The 20818-nt window shown below is 40.4% G+C and overlaps 1 protein-coding gene across 7 annotated transcripts in view; it reads left to right on the plus strand.

The window, feature by feature from the left end:
* The window catches only part of KIF15 (kinesin family member 15), a 66080-nt gene that overhangs the window by 8310 nt on the left and 36952 nt on the right, over positions 1–20818 (plus strand). For 3 of the 7 annotated variants that reach the window (XM_034658152.1, XM_002912752.4, XM_034658156.1), the window contains 10 exons: positions 1314–1356; positions 1873–2056; positions 4037–4113; positions 8873–8910; positions 11084–11181; positions 12484–12663; positions 14924–15133; positions 16950–17075; positions 17242–17364; positions 20080–20203. In XM_034658152.1, coding sequence (XP_034514043.1) covers positions 1314–1356; positions 1873–2056; positions 4037–4113; positions 8873–8910; positions 11084–11181; positions 12484–12663; positions 14924–15133; positions 16950–17075; positions 17242–17364; positions 20080–20203 — 1203 coding nt within the window. Of the gene's footprint in view, positions 1–1313; positions 1357–1872; positions 2057–2256; positions 2301–4036; positions 4114–8872; positions 8911–11083; positions 11182–12483; positions 12664–14923; positions 15134–16949; positions 17076–17241; positions 17365–20079; positions 20204–20818 lie in introns of all 7 variants that reach the window. The other 4 variants (XM_034658154.1, XM_034658153.1, XM_034658151.1 and 1 more) reach the window with 4 other exon arrangements.

The following is a 20818-nucleotide window of genomic DNA, read 5'->3' on the forward strand; positions in this document are numbered from 1 at the left end:
TGTGTGTATGTGTCTGAGTCTGTGTATAGCAGCTGGTGTCCACTTGACTTGCCTCTCCTACAGGAGAACCACTGCCTTGTGAGCCAGACCAACGGTGATCAGGGTCCCAGTGTTCTCAATATATTATGTCCAAGGTACTGCCTCATTCCTTAAGTGGAGGCTGGGTGGGAGAAGGGAACCCCCACCTCTCAACCATATTTATCTGGGATTTAGCTTCAGCAACAGGCAGCTGGCGGGAGGCAGGATGAGAAACCAATTACCTGCTCCTGGGAAGAAAGCCCTCCAAATGGAAGCTGAGGGAAGGGGAGCAGGATCCCCGTGTTCTTGGCTGTGCAGTCTGGGGTAGAGTTGCCAGCTTGCCAAGGTGGAAAGGAGGGACCTTGGTTCAACTGCCATAGACTCTCACCTTTGTTGTGGAATTTTCATAGATCTTCTTGACTGGATGTTTTTTCATTTGACTGTTTGCCTTTATGGCTGTTTCTAGAGACTTTAAGTGTCTTTTTGTTTTGTTTTGTTTTCTGGTTTTTATTTCACCAGTTTTACTGTGCAGTGGGTCAGTGGAGTTCCTCATGCGGTCATGCTGTCATCTGCCTTCTGGGTTGCGAATAGGTGGGAGTTTGGGGATGAGGGAGTGAGAAAGAGAAGCATGGAAACTGTTGTAATAACTCAAATGAGGGATATTGTTGGCTTGATTCCATAGCAGTGAATTTGATCAGAATTTGTAAGATTCTGGATGTATTTTAAAGGTAGAGCGAAAGATTGGTTAACAGGTTGGACCTGAAGTATGAGAAAGAAAGGGGTCAGGGATGACTCCAAGGTTTTTGGCCTGAGCAACTAGAAAGATGGAGTTGTCAGGGCACCTGTGTGGCATAGTCAGTTAAGCGTCCGACTCTTGGTTTTGGCTCAGGTCGTGATTTCAGGGTCCTGAGATCATGCTCCCAGTGTCCTGAGATCGTGCTCCATGCTCAGCAAGAAGTCTGTTTAAGACTTTCCTCTCCCTCTTCCTCGGCCCCTGAGGAGATTGAGGAGTGTCAGCAACAGAAGACCAGGCTAGATAAGAATGAGATTTTTTTTTAAGTTCTTTTTTTTTTTTAAGATTTTATTTATTTATTTGACAGAGAGAGAGAGCATGAGCAGGGGGGAGGAGCAAGGGGAGAGGGAGAAGCAGACTCCCCGATGAGCAGGGAGTCCGATGCGGGACTTGATCCCAGGATCAAGTTGGCTTAGCCAACTGAGCCACCCAGGCACCCAAGTATGAGATTTTTTTAGTACAATTTTAAGTGCCTGTAATAATTTCTTGTCTTTTTTTCTAGCTGAGTTACGCAATGTGACAAATTGTCAGTCTAACCAACCAAGGTAAGGAAAAAAATCTCGTTGATGAGACCAAAAAAATTAGGAATGTGGTATTCCTAAAACAACCATTTAGCATAGTAAGGGATGCTTGTTTCAGAATTAAGCTTGGTCCTCAGCTACCTAGAAATCTGGAAACATCACACTTCCTCCCCAACCCTCCCCTCATCCTCTCACCTTTCAGGCTAAAAGATGGAATCAGTAACATCATTCTCCCTTGGGGTGACTTATTTTATTACTGCTACCAAGAGGGAAATCAGACAAGCAGGCATGCTTGGAGCTCCGTGGAATCAACTCTCTTTCAGTTGATTTCAAATAAAAGCTTATGAAGATGAGTATCATGGAGCAAACCAGTAAAGGGTGTGAGTCGTGTGATACTCTTTTAGAAGAGGTAAATGTCAGCGGGTAGATTTGGGGCTTCTTTGGGGAAACTCAGTATGGAAACATTAGAGGCTATCGGAGACTCAGATCCTTTTTTAGTTTTCTCCAGTAAACTTAGGCTGGTACACTTCTTGTCTTTAGTAATGAAGGTGACGCCATCAAAGTTTTTGTGCGAATTCGTCCACCTTCAGAAGGTTCTGGATCAGCTGATGGAGAGCAAAACTTATGCTTATCTGTGCTCTCCTCTACCACTCTCCGGCTTCACTCCAATCCTGAGCCCAAGACCTTCACGTTCGATCATGTTGCAGACATGCACACCACTCAGGTAATGACAGTTTTGGAAACTTAACTTTCCATTTGGATAAGATTCTGTTATTTGTGAGGATTTCATTTCTGGTCTCTTTAGTTTGATAGATTTCAGATAAGGACACTCAAACATTATGTAAATATTTGAGATTTAATATAATTTAAAATATTTTAAATTAAATTTTATTATTTTTCTTCTTTCATCAAACTTTGTTCCAGAATGACAGGCCTGCTTTACTTTCGCTCACCATCCAGTGATGGAGGTTAGTGGAGATGTATTTTTCAGGGCCACTTGGATGATTGCTAAGTCTAGTTGAACTTCATAGTTTAGGGAGAGGATCTTAATTGTAGCTGCTATAACAAAATATCAAAAACCAGGTGGCTTAAACAGCAGACATTTATTTCTCATTGTTTTGGAGGTTCGGAATTCAAAGATCCAGGCCAGGAGATCCCGTGTCTGGTAAGGACTCGCTTCCTGGCTTGGAGACAGCTGCCTTTCACTGTGGAGAGAGAGAAAGCAAATTCTCTCTGTCTCTTAGAAGGATGCTACTCCCATCACAAGGGCTCTACCCTTATGACCTAATTATCTTCCAAAAGACCTGTCTCCGAATACCATCACATTGGGGATTAGGGTTTCAACATACAAATTTGGGGGAGAACACAAACATTCAGTTCACAGTAGAGAGTAACAGGTTTAAGATTACTGTGACGTCAGTGGGGCGCCTGGGTGGCACAGCGGTTAAGCGTCTGCCTTCGGCTCAGGGCGTGATCCCGGCGTTATGGGATCGAGCCCCCACATCAGGCTCCTCTGCTATGAGCCTGCTTCTTCCTCTCCCACTCCCCCTGCTTGTGTTCCCTCTCTCGCGCTGTCTCTATCTCTGTCAAATAAATAAATAAAATCTTTAAAAAAAAAAAAGATTACTGTGACGTCAGTAACTTTTTCTAATTAGACAATTTAGTTAAGATCTAGTCGACACTATCCGTTAGAACTTTCTGTAATGAGGAAAGTGTTCTATATCTGCGCTGTCTGTTACAATAGCCTCTAGCCACATGTAGTTATTTAAGTTTGAATTTATTAAGATTAAATAAAATCTAAAATTTAGTTTCTCAGATACACTAACTGCATATGACTATGGAGCACTTGAAATGTAGCTAGTGCATCTAAGGACCTGACTTAGATCTTGATTATTCCCTTACACACATGATGGTTTTGGTGAGACATTTAGATCTTTAGATCTTTTTTCATCTAGGACATGGCTGGTCAATGGAAATATAAAGTTAGTCACATATATAATTTAAAATTTTCTAGTAGCCACGTTGACAAAAAGTAAAAAAGAAACAGGTAAACTCAACTTTAATCCTATATTTTATTTAACCCAGTATGTCCAAAATATCATTTCCACATGTAATCAATATAAAGCAAATTATTAATGAAATATTTTCCACTCTTTTTATTCACGCTCATTCTTCCAAATCTGGTATATATTTTATACTTAAAATACATCTCAAGTTGGACTAGCCACGTTTCAGGTGCTCAGTAGCCACATGGGGCTCATGGCTATGGTATTAGACAATGCAGGTTTAGGAATTATTGCCTGTTGATAAGATTGCATCTACTTATATGTAAAAATGAAAATAAAAATCAGGTATTGATTATTTAGTATAAGCTGGTAAGAAAACACAGAAGAACATATAGGGTCATGTATTTGATGCTAATACCAGTATAATATTTGCATGCAATGTGCTGAACAAAATTCTGTATAAATTGTAGATGTAAGGTTTTAAATCTATAATTGTATACAAGATTAATGGACATACTTGTCTAATGTTTTATCATTTTAGATGTTTTAACCTTTTTTCTGTAGTGATTGCAATTTTCATATTACCACAGGTGTTGAAAAATCTAAGCACATTATTTTTATTCTGTTTTTGAATGTAGTTTAGGAAAAATGTTTTCCTTTCTAGGAAATGTTAAAATGTTTGGTGCTTACATTTGTAGGAGTCCGTGTTCTCAGCTGTGGCCAAGGGCATTGTGGAATCTTGCATGAGCGGTTATAACGGTACCATCTTTGCATAGTAAGTTCCTGGCTCTGTCCTTATATAAGGGTACCATAGTAAGTGCTTCTTCCTATAGCTGCTGTAATCAATACTACAAACTTAGTGACTTGAAACAATATAAATTTATTATCTTTCGGTTCTTAAGTCCGAAGTCTCACTGAGCTACAATAAAAGTGTTGGCAGGGCTCTGTTCCTTTCTGGAGGTTGTAGGGGAGAATTCCATTTCCTTGCCTTTTCCACCTTTCAGAGGCCACTCAAACTGCGTGGGTACAGCCCCCTTTCTCTATCTTTGAAGCCAACAACATACAGCCCTCCTACTCTTCTTTCTCAGTCACATCTCCCTCTGACTGCGGCTGAGACAGTTTCCCTACTTTTATAGATTCATGTGATTGGATTGGCCCCACTGGGATAATCAAGGTGGAGGGGATTAAACTCTACCTCCTGGAGAGGAGAATATCTACATAGATTATTTGGAATTCTTCTGTGAGGAAGATTTTTCTCTTCTCCCCCATTTATTTAATTCTACTTGGAGTTATAATCCAATATATTCTTTTTATTTTATTGGTCATGTTGTCCTAGCTGGGCCATTGGGAGCTGTTGGACGTTGGTTTCTGTGTCCCTTTGACATGTCACGTCCTTTTGCTCGAGCACTTCCTTACTGTATGATGCTCTAGGCTGCTCCTGGCTCATCTGTGTTTTCCCTGTCCCAGGCCGAGACTCAGCCATTTCGCCAAGGAGCCCTGGTTCCTTTTATCGGAGGATGGTATTTAGGAACCAAGATGTGGGCACTAGGTGTTGTTGCTACTGGAGTGTCAGTGCTCCTAGGTCTTCTCCGCAGACAGCTAGGTGTTAAATGTATGTATACCAAGTCATGTATATAGGCGTGTCTGTATTTGTTCCTGTATATATCCATTTGTATATACATCGAGCTAAACATGAGTTCATGCTTAGGTCTCTGACTCTAATCCACGGGTTTAGAATCCACACTGGTTCATTCTAACCTTTCTTTTTTGTCTATCTGTAACTTGCCTTGCTGGCAGTGAGAGCCCTGGCTCCCACCTTCCATCATCCCTTCACTTATTTGTTCAGCCCCAGTGCACATGTAAAGCACTTTCAGAATTGTTATCCTGTATCCCTGTGAGAAACAAATTTACTGAGGACAGTGTTGATGTACAGTTCTTCTTCTTCTTTGTTTTTTTTTTTTTTATTTAGCCTTACAATTTCCAGTCAAAACCTCCTTTTCTAAAGTTACTTAGGTCAGCTCCTTTGCTGTCCACCCACTTTAGTGCAGTTACGTCACGCTCTTGTAATGTAGTTACGTGCATTCCATCCTGGGACCGCTGACATCCTGGTTGATGTGTTTTGCTTGTTTTTTTAGTTTGCATGCCTTAAATTTCACCCGTTGTGATATACAGTTATATAGTGCCTTGACAGATGGAGAAGGTCATGTATTTAACAGCCAGCACTGAGGAGGACAATTCCTTCACCTTAAGAGTTTCCCCTGTTTGTCCCCCTTACAGTCAGCCACTTGCCCTTTCCCCAACCCCTGACATCCAGGGTACATTAATATATTTTCTGTTCCTATAGTTCTGCCTTTGCCAGAGTGCCATATGAATGGATTCATAACAGTATGTAACCTTTTGGATCTGGCTTCTTTCTCTTAGTAAAAATGCATTTAGGATTCGCCTGTGTTGTCGCATACATCAATAACATTCCTTTTTTTTTTTCTTTTCTGAATAGCAGTTTATTATACGGAGGTATCACGATTTTTTAATCTATTTCCTTGTGATAGGATGTCTTAGTTGCTTCCAGTTTTTAGTGATTATGAATAAATTGCTACAAATGTTTGAATATTGGTTTTTATGTGAACGTAAGTTTTCAGATCATTTGAGTAAATCCCTAGGAATGCAATTGCCAGACCATATGGTAAGTCTATGATTAACCTTATGAGCAACTGCCAAATTGTTTTCCAAATGTATGTTTAAAGTGAGTTATGGTCCTGAATTTCTAAATGTTGACAGCCTTAAAATATTGCTATAGATTTAATGTTGGAATGTAAGATGGAGGTCCAGAAAACACTGTGACCTTGGCAATTATACAAGGTGAATTTTAGTATCATTTCGGATTTATTTTGTAAATAGGAATATAATTTGTAGTGTAATTTTTTTCTTAGCAGTAGACTTTTCTAGAACTATTTAATAATGTAGTGAATTATATAAGACATTTGAGCAGCTGCTGCCTTGTGTGCATGTGCCCTTGGTTCATCTATAATTGGTTCAAGGCACAGGAAAATAGAAAATGCATTAAAAAGTGCAAAATTTAGGCTCATATTGCACATACATCCTTGAAAATTTGCCTTTGCTTTTCCTGCTTACTTTTCAGTTGTCTTCAGAAAAACTAAACGTTCTCTCTTTAGCAGTGAGACAGATAACCTATTTTCTCATTTGTCTTCTCAAGAGAAAACAGATTTTTTTCCCCACAGAATATTTTGAGTGGTAAAGTTCAAAGATGAATTTGAAATAAGAGCCGCAGTTGGCAGAGATTATATTATCGTTAGAACTTTTGTCTTTGAAGACCTTGTAGGCATACTAATTATGTTTAATTTGTAGCATATTCATTAATAACTTAATGAAAATTGCTTTTGCTAGAAGAAAGTAGAAATGAGAAACACTTGGAAAGAAATGAGTGTTTGATTTACTGGTTGGGGAACATACTTTCTGGTTTACCTAAGACAGTTCCAATTGTAGGGTGATTATTAATAGTGTCCCCTTCACTCTCAAGTCGGGGACTCAATAATAACCACTTCTCTGAGTTACTAAAGAACTTTTTTTACTACTTCTAAAAGGGAGAAGTAAACAACTAGATCATACTGGGTTTTTTCTTTGTTTGGTTGTTTTGTTTTATCTTTTGGGGCATTTTTTTTTTTATTTATTTTTAAAGATTTTATTTATTTGACAGAGAGAGACACAGAGAGAGAGGAAACACAAGCAGGGGGAGTGGGAGAGGGAGAAGCAGGCTTCCCGCTGAGCAGGGAGCCCCATGTGGGGCTCCATCCCAGGACTCTGGGATCATAACCTGTGCTGAAGATGGACGCTTAACGACTGAGCCACCCAGGTGCCCCCTTTTTGGGGCATTTAAACAAAAAATGAATTCAAAAAAAAATTTTTTTTTAAAGATTTTATTTTATTTATTTGACAGAGATAGAGACAGCCAGCGAGAGAGGGAATACAAGCAGGGGGAGTGGGAGAGGAAGAAGCAGGCTCATAGCAGAGGAGCCTGATGTGGGGCTCGATCCCATAACGCCGGGATCACGCCCTGAGCCGAAGGCAGACGCTTAACCGCTGTGCCACCCAGGCGCCCCTCAAAAAATTTTTTTAAGATTTTAAAGATTTATTCATTTGACACAGAGAGGGAGAGAGAGTGCAAGAGGGGAAGGGGGAAAGGGAGAGGGAGAAGCAGACTCCCCACTGAGCAGGGAGCCCGATGTGGGGCTGGATCCCAGGCTGGGATCATGACCTGAGCCGAATGCAGACGCTCAACTGACTGAGCCACCCAGGCCTACCTCAAAATTTTTTTATATTTGTTGTGTGAATCCAAGCTAAAGACATTTGGCACCCTGATTGATATCTATCTTAAGCATAAGTATTTTTAGTTTTAGTTTTTGTTACTCTTGTTTCTTGGGGGTAATGGAGAAAATATAACACTACATACAAAATCAGGCCTATAGCATAAGGAATTTTAAAATTGCTTTATTTTTAAATGAAGACATTTTAGTATCCTTAAAGGCAGAATTTAGGAAAGGAACTTATTTATTTATTCATTTTAAGGAATTTATTTATTTATTTGCCAGAGAGAGAGAGAGCACAAGCAGGGGGAGTGGCAGGCAGAGGAAGAAGCAGGCTCCCTGTTGAGCAAGGATCCCAATGTGGGATCCCAGGACCCTGGAATCATGACCTGAGCCAAAGGCAGATAGATGCTTAACTGATTGAGCCACCCAGGCATCCCTGCTAGTCTATTTAGAATAGAAAAAGTTGGAAACAAAAATCCAGTGGTTTCTGGTTAAATCAATTATGCATGCATGGAATATACAATGTAGCTATTAAAAATAATGAGGTAAATCTCTATTTACTGGCTTAGAAAGATATCTGAGATAAAATTAAAGGACAAAACAGATTACAGAGCAGTATGAAGAGCATCGTTTCAGTTTCATAAATAAAAATTAAATGAAAATTCTGATGGCTGTGTTTGTATAATCCTGAAGCATTACCAGACAATTAACAGTGTAGTTATTGGTGGTAGAATAGGGGAGAAAGAAAATGAATCATTCACTTCTCATCTAGTATAATTTTTTTTATTAAAGATTTTATTTATTTTTTTGAGAGAGAGAGCACGAGCAGGGGGAGGGGCAGAGGGAAGAGGGAGAGGCAGACTCCTCACTGAGCATGGAACCCAATGTGGGGCTCAATTCCAGAACCCTGAGACCATGACGTGAGCCAAAGTCTGATGCTTAACTGACTGAGCTATCCAGGTGGCCCCAATTTTTTTTTTTTTAAGTAAGCTGTATGCCCAATGTGGGCCTTGAACTCACGAACCCGACTTCAAGAGTTTCGTGCTCTACTGACAGCCAGGCAAGCACCCCTACCTAATATAATTTTTAAAAAGAAAGAAAATAAGATCTTTGTGGGAAATTTATGCACTAGTAGACCATATTAAAACAGGAGGGTAATCTTTTAAGTTTCATGTGCAAAAATAATGTATAAAACATTTATTTTTACAGTGGACAGACGGGCTCAGGGAAAACATTTACGATGATGGGTAAGTGAATTTAAGATGATCATTTCCTGGCTTAATCTACTCTTTCTATGATGACAGCACCTAGGCACCTAGTACATTTTGGGGGAAGGCATACTTTCTATATACAATGTTGTCCTCATAAAAGTAGGGCTGTTTCCCAGGCTTCTGTCAGTTGTGAGTTCCATGATAGCAAAGTCCATGTTTGCAGCTATGTTCCCAGTCATCGCTCAGCATGGAGTAGGTACTCCATAGATAGCTTCTGAATTGGGTTTAATGACTTTTTATATATTTATAAATCTGTGCAATCTCTCTCTACCTGGATCGAGATCCCCAGTCAGTAACTACCTCACCCCCTTCCCCTGGATTATGTATTACTCTGATTTCTCTGTCATCATTAGTTTTGCTTGTTTTTAAGCTTCTACAAATGAAATTTTACGTATATACTCTTATGTCTGGCTTCTTCCTCTCAGCATTAAGTTTCTAAGATTCACCCACGTTGTTGCTTATGGTAGTAGTTTATTCATTGCCCTATAACGTATCATTGAACGGATCTGCCACGTTTTCCATTCTAGTGCTGATAGACATTTGGATTATCTCCAATTTTAGACCATATGTATAATTCAGCCATGACTGCTTTTTCTTGTATGTGTTTTTTTAAAGTTCATTTCTAGGAATGGAATTGCTGGATCATGGTTACCTGTGTATCAGCTTTAGTAGATATGGTCAGGATAGATGTGGAAGTTCTAGGAACTCCACATCCTTGTCTATACATGGTATTGTCAGTTTTTAAAATTGTAGCCATTCTGGAGTATGCGTAGTATTATCTCATTGTGTTTTTGTTTGCAGTTCCCTGATGTCTGTAGACAACTGAACACCTTACATATGTTTGTTGGACATTTGAACGGCCTCTCTGTAAAATGCCCATTCGAGCTTTTTCCCATTAAAAAATTTAGCTTGTCTTTTTCCTACTCATTTGTGGAGATTTTTATGACATAGAGAGGTTAGTCCTTTATCTACAGTACTGATAACAGATTTTTCTCTAGGTTTTTCATTTGTCTTTTCAGTTAAGGTTTTTTCCTTTGCTCACGTTTTTTATTTTCTTGTTGAATTTTGGTTGTGGGTTTTTTTTGTTTTTGTTTTTTTTTATGGTTTCTGAGTAAAAGTTGCAGTCAGAAAGAGTGGTACTGAGTGAAATAAGAAGGAACCATGAGACTCTCTGGGAGAAGCATCTTCCAGGCAGTAGGCTCTGAGTTGGGAACATGCTCAAGAGTGTTCAGAGAACAGCAGGAAGACCCATGGGAGGGGAGTTTTCCAGAATAAGGGGGTAGTAGGGAGGTAAGTTGGAGTTTACCCTGAGGCCAGGTCATGTAGGACGTGGCAAGGATTTGGGATTTTATGAGGGATTTTGGAAGGTTTTTTTAAAAAGAAGAGCTGCCTGATCTGATGTATAATGAAAAGGATTACTCAGGCACATGAGTAGATTAGATTGGGAGGGGCTGGAGTGGAAGCAGGATGAGGCGCTAAGGCATAGAGGAGGCAGGAGATGATGAAGGTAACTAAAGAATAAGTTGAATATCTTTGTATATTATTTAACAGGAAAATGTTATAAAATTATCTGCACACTCATATTATTTGTCCTCTTTGTTTATTTACTTGGATTTTTCTAGTTCCATTATATGTTTATATATTGTAATTTATATATAATGTAATTTATATAGTGTAATATATATATTACAGTTTACAGGGGCCATTTATTTTTTTTTTAAAGATTTATTTATTTATTTTAGAGAGAGCCCTTGGGGGCAGGGCACAGAGGGGGAGAATCTCAAGCAGCCTCCCTGCTGAGTGCAGGGCTCCATCTCAAGCCCCTGAGATCATGACCTGAGCCAAAACCAAGAGTTGGACGCTCACCCAGGTGCCCCTACAAGGGCCATTTAACATATTGCAGGTTATAGCACATCAAGACAGCATTAGTGGCTATTATGGGCCCTTCTTTCAGTCCTGTTGATAGGCAACTTCTATTCAGTCTCTCAGACTAAAATTTAACTTGTTTGGGGGCACAGAGAAGGAACTGATTATACAGTGTGTCATCTTATTTCTGTATAAATTTCCTTTCAGTATTGCCGTTTTGAAGGACTGTTATAGAATAAAGATGAATTGCTACATATATATTTTTTTTTTTACATTTCTTTAGGACCATCTGAATCTGATCATTTTTCTCATAACCTGAGAGGAGTAATCCCACGAAGTTTTGAGTATTTGTTTTCCTTAATTGATCGTGAAAAAGAGAAGGTAAAATTTGTAAAAAATAAAGTGGTTCTATGAAATTCTAGTTTCAAGCTGTTAGCTACTAATTCGCTCATAACACATGGAGGGTCATGGGTGGTACTCTACAATGTGGATAAGCTACTGTGGTCTAGAAAAACCTCTAAGTTCTTAAGAAAAAAGAAAGACTCATTTTAAAATTTAATTTTCTAAAAATTTTTAGTTTCTAAACCATGCATCCTCTGTAAACTCAGAATAAAAGAAAGAAAAAGGTAGTGCTTCTTAGGCTCTCAGATTTTGCAAGAGAGAAAGCGTAAAGAAAATCTTAACTGAGGAAAACAGATTCGTTAAGTCCCATCACTTACCTGCACATAGGCTCACAGTTGACCGCAGGCGTCTCTAGATCCTGAGGGTGCCCCGGGGTGATGGGTCCATCCTTGACTCCTTTGCAGCACCTTCTACCACCTGACCATAGTTTGCTTGTTTTGTACATGGTGTGACTCCCGTCATGCTGGCGATGTGGGCGTCCCTCTTCCATGGGCTCTCAGGTTGGGCCTTTCTCATGCTTGTTTCTTTAGCTTGGTGAATTCCATGTTTAGGAGCCCTTAGTTAAGTTACATGTTCCATTCCATGCATACCAGGGATTTGGCTACATGACATTGGCTTACCATTTGCTTTTTTGCAGAAACGATCCCTAACCTTTACAGTTAGACATGCACCTTGGGCGCCAGTGTAGGAAGTTTAGCGCCCCACGTTCCTGTGGTTAAAAATCCTAGACAGGTTTTGAGATAAATTATCTTCAGTCTTTTCAAGAATATAGCACCCGTTGCAAGTAAAACTTTCTGAGGAAGTCCAGTATATGACAGATGAACATGGAATTGCTCTTCTCATCACAAGGAAAAAAATTTGTAGCTCGTGTGTGGTGATGGATGTTAACTAGACTCACTGTGGCGATTATTTCTCAACATATATAAATATTGAATCAGTATGTTGTACACCTGACACTAATATGATTTGTATGTCAGTGATCCCTCAGTTTAAGAAGGAGGAATTGCCCATCTTGGACTGCTCAAGTCCCTCCTCCCTGCTTTGCTTCTGAGTCACCTGTGGAGACCTCGGCTTCCTGGGATCACAGTTTGATGCTGCCTTAAGATGTAATGATATGTTAAAACTAGTTACCTGAATTGTAACTGGCTTTTAGGTACCTCGTATTGTGTAAAGAACATGTAGGAAATGTACACCTTGTGAAGCACGTGAGAGGGTGCTGCTCGTAAAAGGTACAGATGAACTCATGCAAAGAAAATGTCTAAATGAGGCTTGTCTTTCCAGGCTGGAGCCGGCAAGAGTTTCCTTTGTAAGTGCTCCTTTATTGAAATCTACAACGAGCAGATCTATGACCTACTGGACTCTGCATCAGCTGGACTGTACTTAAGGGAGCATATCAAGAAGGGTGTCTTTGTTGTTGGTGCAGTGGAACAGGTGGTGACCTCAGCCGCTGAAGCCTATCAGGTACCCCACCTTGAGCACTGTGATCCTTAGGCAACATCGCATGCTGTGAAAAGCACCTTGATCTCAAAAAAAGCAAGAATTGAGCTACTAAAAATAATTTTGTAAAGGCATGACACAGAATGTTCATGAGAAGCAGAAAAGAATAGGACTGTTTTATAGACCTCCCCTTGGTTAAAATAGAACTCTAAACCTCATGATATTGCATGATTTTGGTGCTGTTCATTCCAGTCAGGCACCCCTGTAGGTCACTGGGGGACAGTTCGTTAGTGTCATATTTCTTCAGTGGTTCTTCCTGGGAGCTGCCCCTTTGAGGGCCTTCTGGGATTGCTCTTTTTAAACCAGCTGGCTGTTCTCTTCCCTTTATTTTCTACCCTTGTTTACTTGTTAGGTGTCAAAAGCTAACCTCTTTTTTTTTTTTTTTTTTTTTTTTTAAAATTTTTTTTTTTTTTTTTTNCAGGCTCCTAGCAGAGGAGCCTGATGTGGGGCTCGATCCCATAACGCCGGGATCACGCCCTGAGCCGAAGGCAGACGCCCAACCGCTGTGCCACCCAGGCGCCCCAAAAGCTAACCTCTTTTGAGTACTCAACTTGGGGCAAATAAACCTCTTGACAGGAATTTACAAAATATTCCCATTTTTATGGGATCTGATCTAGCCAGCTGACTTTAAACAGTTTTTTTATCATGTAATGTTGAATACATACAAAATATTGCCACATGCATAGAAGTTACTAAGCTTATGTTAAAATGAACTTGGAGGACCTTAAGAATTCAAGACCCAGATATCATTAGTACTATCCTGTCTACCTCTGTGCCTCTCCCTATCTCATGTCCCTGGCTCCTCCCTAAACATAAACACTGTGCTGAATGTCATGATCATTTCCTTCCACTTTTAAATCACATACGTATGTATTTCTGAAAATGTTGGTTTTGACTGCTTTTGAGTTTTAATAAATTGTGTGTATTTAGCCTTCTATAACTTTTTAAAACTCAACAATGTTTATGAAATTTATCCATGTTGCATTTCACTTATCTTCACTGCTGTATAATTAATTCATTGTATGAATATTTGTGTGTGCATGTATTATGTGTGTATATATATGTATATATATCACAGTTCATTAATTTGTTCTTCTGTCTTCAAGCCAGTCTCCTGATTCACGCTTTTTAAACTGTGACTCTTATAGTAAGAAGATGGTTTTACATGTGGCCCAGTGTGTGTGTGTGTCTTCGTGTGTACATATACATACTAAAAAAAAATTATGTTGAGATTTTGGTTGGAATTGCATTGCAGTTTCGGCTAAGATCAAGTGTGAAAATTCTGTATTAGAGCCGTGGAGGCATTTTACCTCTTTTTGGGTCAGAAGTTTTCGGAAGTTTTGTATTTCTAGAAAATTTAGTTTCCTCAGTTTTCAAATATATGGCCATAAAGCTGTTCCCAGTATTCTCATTTTTAAAATACTTTGCTGTAACTACAATTCTGTTTTTCCCTTTTTGCATAGTTGATATTGTTTACATGGCTTTGGTCTTTTAAGGTTTTCTTTGTTTTTCTTTGGGTTCATCCTGTTCTCCTTGTTCCAACTTCTTAAGTTGGATGCTTAGATTATTATGTCCTTTCTTTTGTGATATAAGTGTTTGATGCTATAAGTTACTACTTATTATTGCTTAAACTTCACACAAGTTTTAATATCTTTTTTTTTTTTTTAAAGATTTTATTTTATTTTTTCGACAGAGATAGAGACAGCCAGCGAGAGAGAGAACACAAGTAGGGGGAGTGGGAGAGGAAGAAGCAGGCTCATAGCAGAAGAGCCTAATGTGGGGCTCGATCCCATAATGGCAGGATCACGCCCTGAGCCGAAGGCAGGCGCTTAACCGCTGTGCCACCCAGGCGCCCCCAAGTTTTAGTATCTTAATTGTTCTATGAATCTAAGTATTTTTCCATTATAATTTTTTTTGACCCATGAATCACTTAGAAATGTCATTTGAATTTCCAAATTTATGGTAATTTAAAATTTATTTATCATGTTGATTCTTAATTGCCATGGGATCAGAGAATATGGTCTTGTGAGATGCTTTGAAATTTATTGAGAAATGATTTATGAATTAATACAATGGCCAGTTTTGTAAACCTGTGCATGAGAAAAATGTATATCCTTGGATACAGGGTTTTACATTTTTACTAATTTTCTTGTCTGTATAATCTGTCAGTATGAAAATTGCTGTTGTGTCACTTGAAAGTTGTGGCAATATTCCCTTTGCCTAGGTGCTGTCTGGAGGATGGAGAAACAGACGTGTGGCCTCGACATCAATGAATAGAGAATCTTCTCGGTCTCATGCAGTCTTTACAATTACAATAGAGTCAATGGAGAAAAGCAATGAGACTGTGAATATACGGACCTCCCTACTCAATCTGGTGGATTTAGCAGGATCTGAAAGGCAAAAGGACACCCATGCAGAAGGGATGAGGTTAAAGGTAAGAATGGAATTATGACCTTCAACTCAACTTGTGTGTGAATTAATTACTAGAAGTCAGTACCAAGGTGAGTGTGTGGAGGTTACAAAAGAATGAAAACATGCTCCCATTCTGAAGACGCGAAAGTTTTTGTTGTGGGGTAGGGACATTAAGCATAATGTGGGACAGAACAAGTCTCTCGGTAGCCAGAGTATTTGATTTGAAGTCACGCCAGAAGGGATGACAGTACAAATATCAGCCAGGGTCAGAGGAAGAAGGGACTGGACTGCTTGGGGGAAGCATGGAAAAGAAGTAGTTCTTGAGTTGGGTTCTCAAAGGGGGCAGGATTTGGACTGGGAGAGAGCAACAGGGAATACATGCCTTGCGGGGAGGACATCTCAAAGGTCATTATGGATGCAGAGGGAGTGTGGCATTTGGCATTTCAGTGTGGATCAATGACTGGGTGGGCCTCGAGGCGCAAGCAGGCCCGGGTCACTGAAGGCAAAGGGTGCCAGGCGAGGTTCGTATTCAACTCTCAAACACTGGGAAACGCTGAAAAGTTTTGAGTGATTTCACGAAAAAGCCTGTTTTGTAGAAGCTTAGTCATCTGGCCCACCACTGCCAGATTCACAAGGGGAGAGTCTAGAGAGAAAGGAGGGCATCTGTGCTGGTTAATATCTCAGGGGGCGGGCGAGGACCTAGTCCTAGGCTAAGGGCTTTGCAGTGGGACCCGAGGTTCTCTGAATACATCTTGCCGGTGTGTATGTATGTATTTTGATCCACGTTGTCAGTAAAATGTGTGGATGCTATAGGTGAGGGTATATGAGAGCTAGGGGTGGAGAGTTGGAAATGGTGGAGGACAGTGTTACGTTTGCGTTGGAAGTGAGGATTTGAGCCTCCTGAGCTCTCAGGCAGTTTCAGATGAACTTGGGCTCATGTTTTTATTGAGACACGAAGCAAAGAGAAATAGCCAGTGTTTAAAATAGGACATATGCTGAGCCTGTTTCAGTTGCTTCCTGTGTATTAACTCATTTAATCTTCCCAACATCTCTGGGAAGTGGGTACTGGGATCCTTTCTATTTTGGAGAAACAGAAGTGAAATTGTCCAGGGCACACAGCTAGGAGTAGATCTGGAATTGAAGCAGAAGTAACCCAGCTCCACAGACAGAGCTGTCAACACCTTTCTGATTTCCTGACTGCTGAAACAGCGGCACTGGAGCTCAGCGCATCTTGCCGGATAACATGTACTTTCTCTCTGTTTTCTGTACTCCCACCACTGCAGACCCAGTTATTGAAGTATATAACTACAATACAAATCCAGTGTAACATATTCAACCCCAACATTTTCCCCTCCCCAAACCACGTTTTAAAAGGGTCTTATATACTTTACAGAATTAGACTGAATAATCTCTTGTAATAAGTTCATCAGTGACTTTATGGGACGTGGAGTGGGTTATTATCACAATGTTTTAATGTAGCAAACATTTTAAAATAAAAGGATTGAAAAATATGCCTACTAATGCCCAACCTTTTTTTCTTTGTTCTTTTCTAGCTTTTATCCCTACCTATAGGTCAATTTAAAACTTTTAGAATCATGAGTTGGCTTTTTTTTTCCTTCACATAGTTTCTGTGTTTGTCTTTGAATACTAAAATTGCAGTGTGTGTCAAATAGGAAAAGGTTAGGGGATAGTTGAGGACCTCCACTGAAAAGTCAGTTATCCTTAGTAATATTGTCCATGACTTGACTTTCCATTCAAAATTCACTGCTAGGCATATTTTAATTCAAAATACTAAAACGAAACCAGTGCATCTCAATTTTTGTTTTTTCTCCCTCTAGGAGGCAGGTAACATAAACCGGTCATTGAGCTGCTTGGGCCAAGTGATTACTGCGCTTGTTGATGTGGGTAATGGAAAACAGAGGCACGTTTGCTACAGAGACTCCAAACTTACCTTCTTACTTCGGGTAAAGTAGATCATTGGCTTCTGGGGCCCTTTTATGGGTTATGCTCACTATGGTTGACAGGCATGTGATCTCTCAGCCTTGGTGGTAAGAACATCCATTTTCTTTGCTTAACAAAGATCTTGTGGTTTCTCCCCTGAAAATGTGTACCATTCATATCATTAAACAGGATTCCCTTGGAGGCAATGCCAAAACAGCCATAATCGCAAATGTTCATCCTGGATCCAGGTGTTTTGGGGAGACCCTGTCAACACTTAATTTTGCTCAGAGAGCCAAGCTGATTAAAAATAAGGTAAAATACTGAGTACAATTAAGTAAATTAGAAAAATACTTAAGCTTATCATTGCCTTAATATTAACACTAATTTCTATTTCTCTGTGAAAGCTTAATTCTAAGCAAGATTTCTTTTTTTTTTTTTTTTTTTTTAAGATTTTATTTATTTATTTGACAGAGATAGAGACAGCCAGCGAGAGAGGGAACACAAGCAGGGGGAGTGGGAGAGGAAGAAGCAGGCTCATAGCAGAGGAGCCTGACGTGGGGCTCGATCCCAGAACGCCGGGATCACGCCCTGAGCCGAAGGCAGACGCTTTAACCGCTGTGCCACCCAGGCGCCCCTCTAAGCAAGATTTCTATTTCCTCTTTCCTAGCCTTCTGTATTGCTCAAGTAATTTGGGATCTAGATTAGGTCTTGTGGTTGGTATTGTTTGGCTTGATTTTTCTTAAAGGAAAGCAGAGTTTTTTCTTTCTTTCTTTTTTTTTTTTTTTTAAAGATTTTATTTATTTATTCGACAGAGATAGAGACAGCCAGCGAGAGAGGGAACACAAGCAGAGGGAGTGGGAGAGGAAGAAGCAGGCTCATAGCCGAAGAGCCTGATGTGGGGCTCGATCCCATAACGCCGAGATCACGCCCTGAGCCGAAGGCAGACGCTTAACCGCTGTGCCACCCAGGCGCCCCGAGTTTTTTCTTTCTAACTGGTTTGGAGACTAAATTTATTTACCTAAACCATTGCTAGCAGAGCTGTGTGTGTGTGTGTGTGTCCCCATGTGTGTCTGTGTGTGGTGGGGCTTCACTATGAAGATAGTTTGAAATGACAAGCTTTGTCTTTTAAGTTGTCTATACGTCTAAGGATTCCCCATCTTTCTTATATATAAGAAGCTTCCTTGATATTTGTGTACACCAGTGGTCAGAAAATTTTTTCTGTAAAGGTAAATATTTGAGACTTCTTGGACAGCATATTGTCTGTCCCAGCTACTCAGCTCTGTCTTGGTGGTGAGAAAACAGCCGTTGGCTGTATGCAAACATAAGGCCATGGCTGTGTTCCAGTGTAGCTCTGCTTACAAAAACAGATGGCAGACTGTACTTGGCCCATGAGCTAGCAGCTCTTTGCCAGCCCCTGGAGCAGGGGTCCCCCACTTCTTTTGGAAAGGTTGGAGGCCCCTTTGGTTCTAGACAAAAGAATCACAATGCCATGAGTTGGCAGGTTAATTTCCTCTTTCTTTCAAAGGAGAAGTTGGTCATTTCTGCCCCCCAAGTAGACTCCCTGATCATCTTAGCATGTAAGAGTGAAGAGGTCCATGTTGCCTCTTCTCCTGGGTAAGTCAGAAGAGTATAGGTCTAGTTGTTGATTCATTTTATTGGATTATGACCCTGTAGTGGGGTATTCGTCATATAAGGAGGAAAAATCACTAGAGCTTCCTGACCCTGTCTCTTGGGACTTATTAGAAGTTTTTGGAGAGTGGAGAACTGCAGGGATAATTAGGATTATGATGTCACTGATGTGGCAGTGATGTCAGAATGTACAGGAGTGCCTTGAAATAAGACTGGCCATAAGCATCAGAAGCAACTAGAAATGGCTTCTGAATACATCAAACGATAAAACCAGGAGGAGCCTTATACTAGTTATTAGCAATGGTAAGTCCTGTTCTGCAACCTACTGGTGGAAAGTGGCTAGGATATCTGGGACTCATTTAAGGATGTGCTATTTAGATCTTTCCCAATGGGCAAACGTGCCTTAAGACAAGAACACGGGGACCTTGGGACTGTGTCAGAGTTTTTCTCCCTCTTTAGGATATTGGGTATTTCACAACTGGGTCCCTTTGATCTGATTGGTAGTCAACTGTTGGGTCTTATTATCACCCTGTAGGTATTATGGGTCTTTTTGAACCTCTTAGATGTTGTCTTAAAGAGGGACGCCTGGGTGGCTCAGTCGGTTAAGCGTCTGCCTTCGGCTCAGGTCATGATCCCAGGGTCCTGGGATCGAGTCCTGTATCTGGCTCTCTGCTCAGCAGGGAGCCTGCTTCTCCCTCTGCCTGCAGCTCCCCCTGCTTGTATACTAGCTTGCGCGCGCGCTTTCTCTCAAATAAATAAATAAGATCTTTAATAATTAAAAAAATAAGTTGTCTTAAAGAAGTAATTTCTTTAAGATAATTTCTTCAAGAGACATTTCTTTAAAATAACATTTAGTGTGGTAATAAAACAGAAATAGACCTATCCAACCAACTCCTCTCTCTAGGAGGGCTGTTAGGAAATAGAGGGGTGGATTCTTTTGGAGAAGGTAGTTTTTGCTAAGCTGATGGAGCTCAGGCCAGCTCTGCAGTTCATTACCCCCTTGTAGTGGGCCAAGACAGAGGGGAAGGGGATACTCCTTCCAGAGGGGAAGAGCTGTTTGCTTTTCTTCATGGGGGTGAGGCTGTCCCAAGAAGAAGGCAATGTTAGGTGAACATACCCAGATCCCTGGGTGACCCAGCCCAACTGGTTGGAGCCCTAAGTGGAAGCATACAGGAGGGGTGGTGAGGGGGCAGAGTCTCTGGCTGTAGGTATGAGGCACAGGGAAGGGAGGCTTCCTCCCCACTCCAGCACACTGTGATTCTAGGGGCCTTGTGACTGTTTGTGGGATGGAAGTGCAATTTTGTTTGGTGTTTGTCACTCCAGATCCTACAAATAGAAACACAAGATTGTATGACTCAAGAGTATCCTTTTAATGCTTTTTTAAAAATTCTTGAACAGGCAGTGGTAAATGAAGACACCCAAGGAAATGTGAGCCAGCTCCAAGCTGAAGTGAAGAGGCTCAAAGAACAGCTGGCCCAGTTGACTTCAGGGCAGTTACTACCGGAAAGCTTTCTGACCAAAGGTAAGACGGGCACAGTGTCCTTTATCCTGAGGAAGACCACGTGCGGATATTGTTTGAGAATCCTCTGATGACAGGCACAGTACAGTAAAGCTACCCACATTTTTGAACAAGTGTGTTTGTTTTACCGACATCGGAACATGGTACAGACATCTCTCAGAGATACTGCAGATTCGGTTCCAGACCATTGCGATAAAGCCAATACTGCAGTAAAGCAGTCTAATAAATTTTGTGGTTTTCCATGCATATAAAAGTTACATTTACACAATACTATAGTATATTAAGTGTGCAATAGCATTATGTCTAAAAACACAACATACATACTTAATTAAAAGATACTTAATTGCTAAAAATGGTAACCATCATCTGAGCTTTCAGTGAATTGTAATCTTTTTGCTGGTGGATGGTCTTGCTTCCATGGTGATGGCTGCTGACTGATCACGGTGGCGGCCGCTGATGGCTGGGGTGGCTGTAGCAATTTCTTAAAATAAGACAACAATGAAGTTTGCTGCATTGATTGGCTCTTCCTTTCATGAACAATTTCTCTGTAGCATGAGATGCTGTTTGATAGCACTTTACCCGCAGTAGAGCTGCTTTCAAAATTAAAGTTAGTCCTCT

The sequence above is a fragment of the Ailuropoda melanoleuca genome, chromosome 4 (genome assembly GCF_002007445.2).
Source record: "Ailuropoda melanoleuca isolate Jingjing chromosome 4, ASM200744v2, whole genome shotgun sequence".
Taxonomy (NCBI): domain Eukaryota; kingdom Metazoa; phylum Chordata; class Mammalia; order Carnivora; family Ursidae; genus Ailuropoda; species Ailuropoda melanoleuca.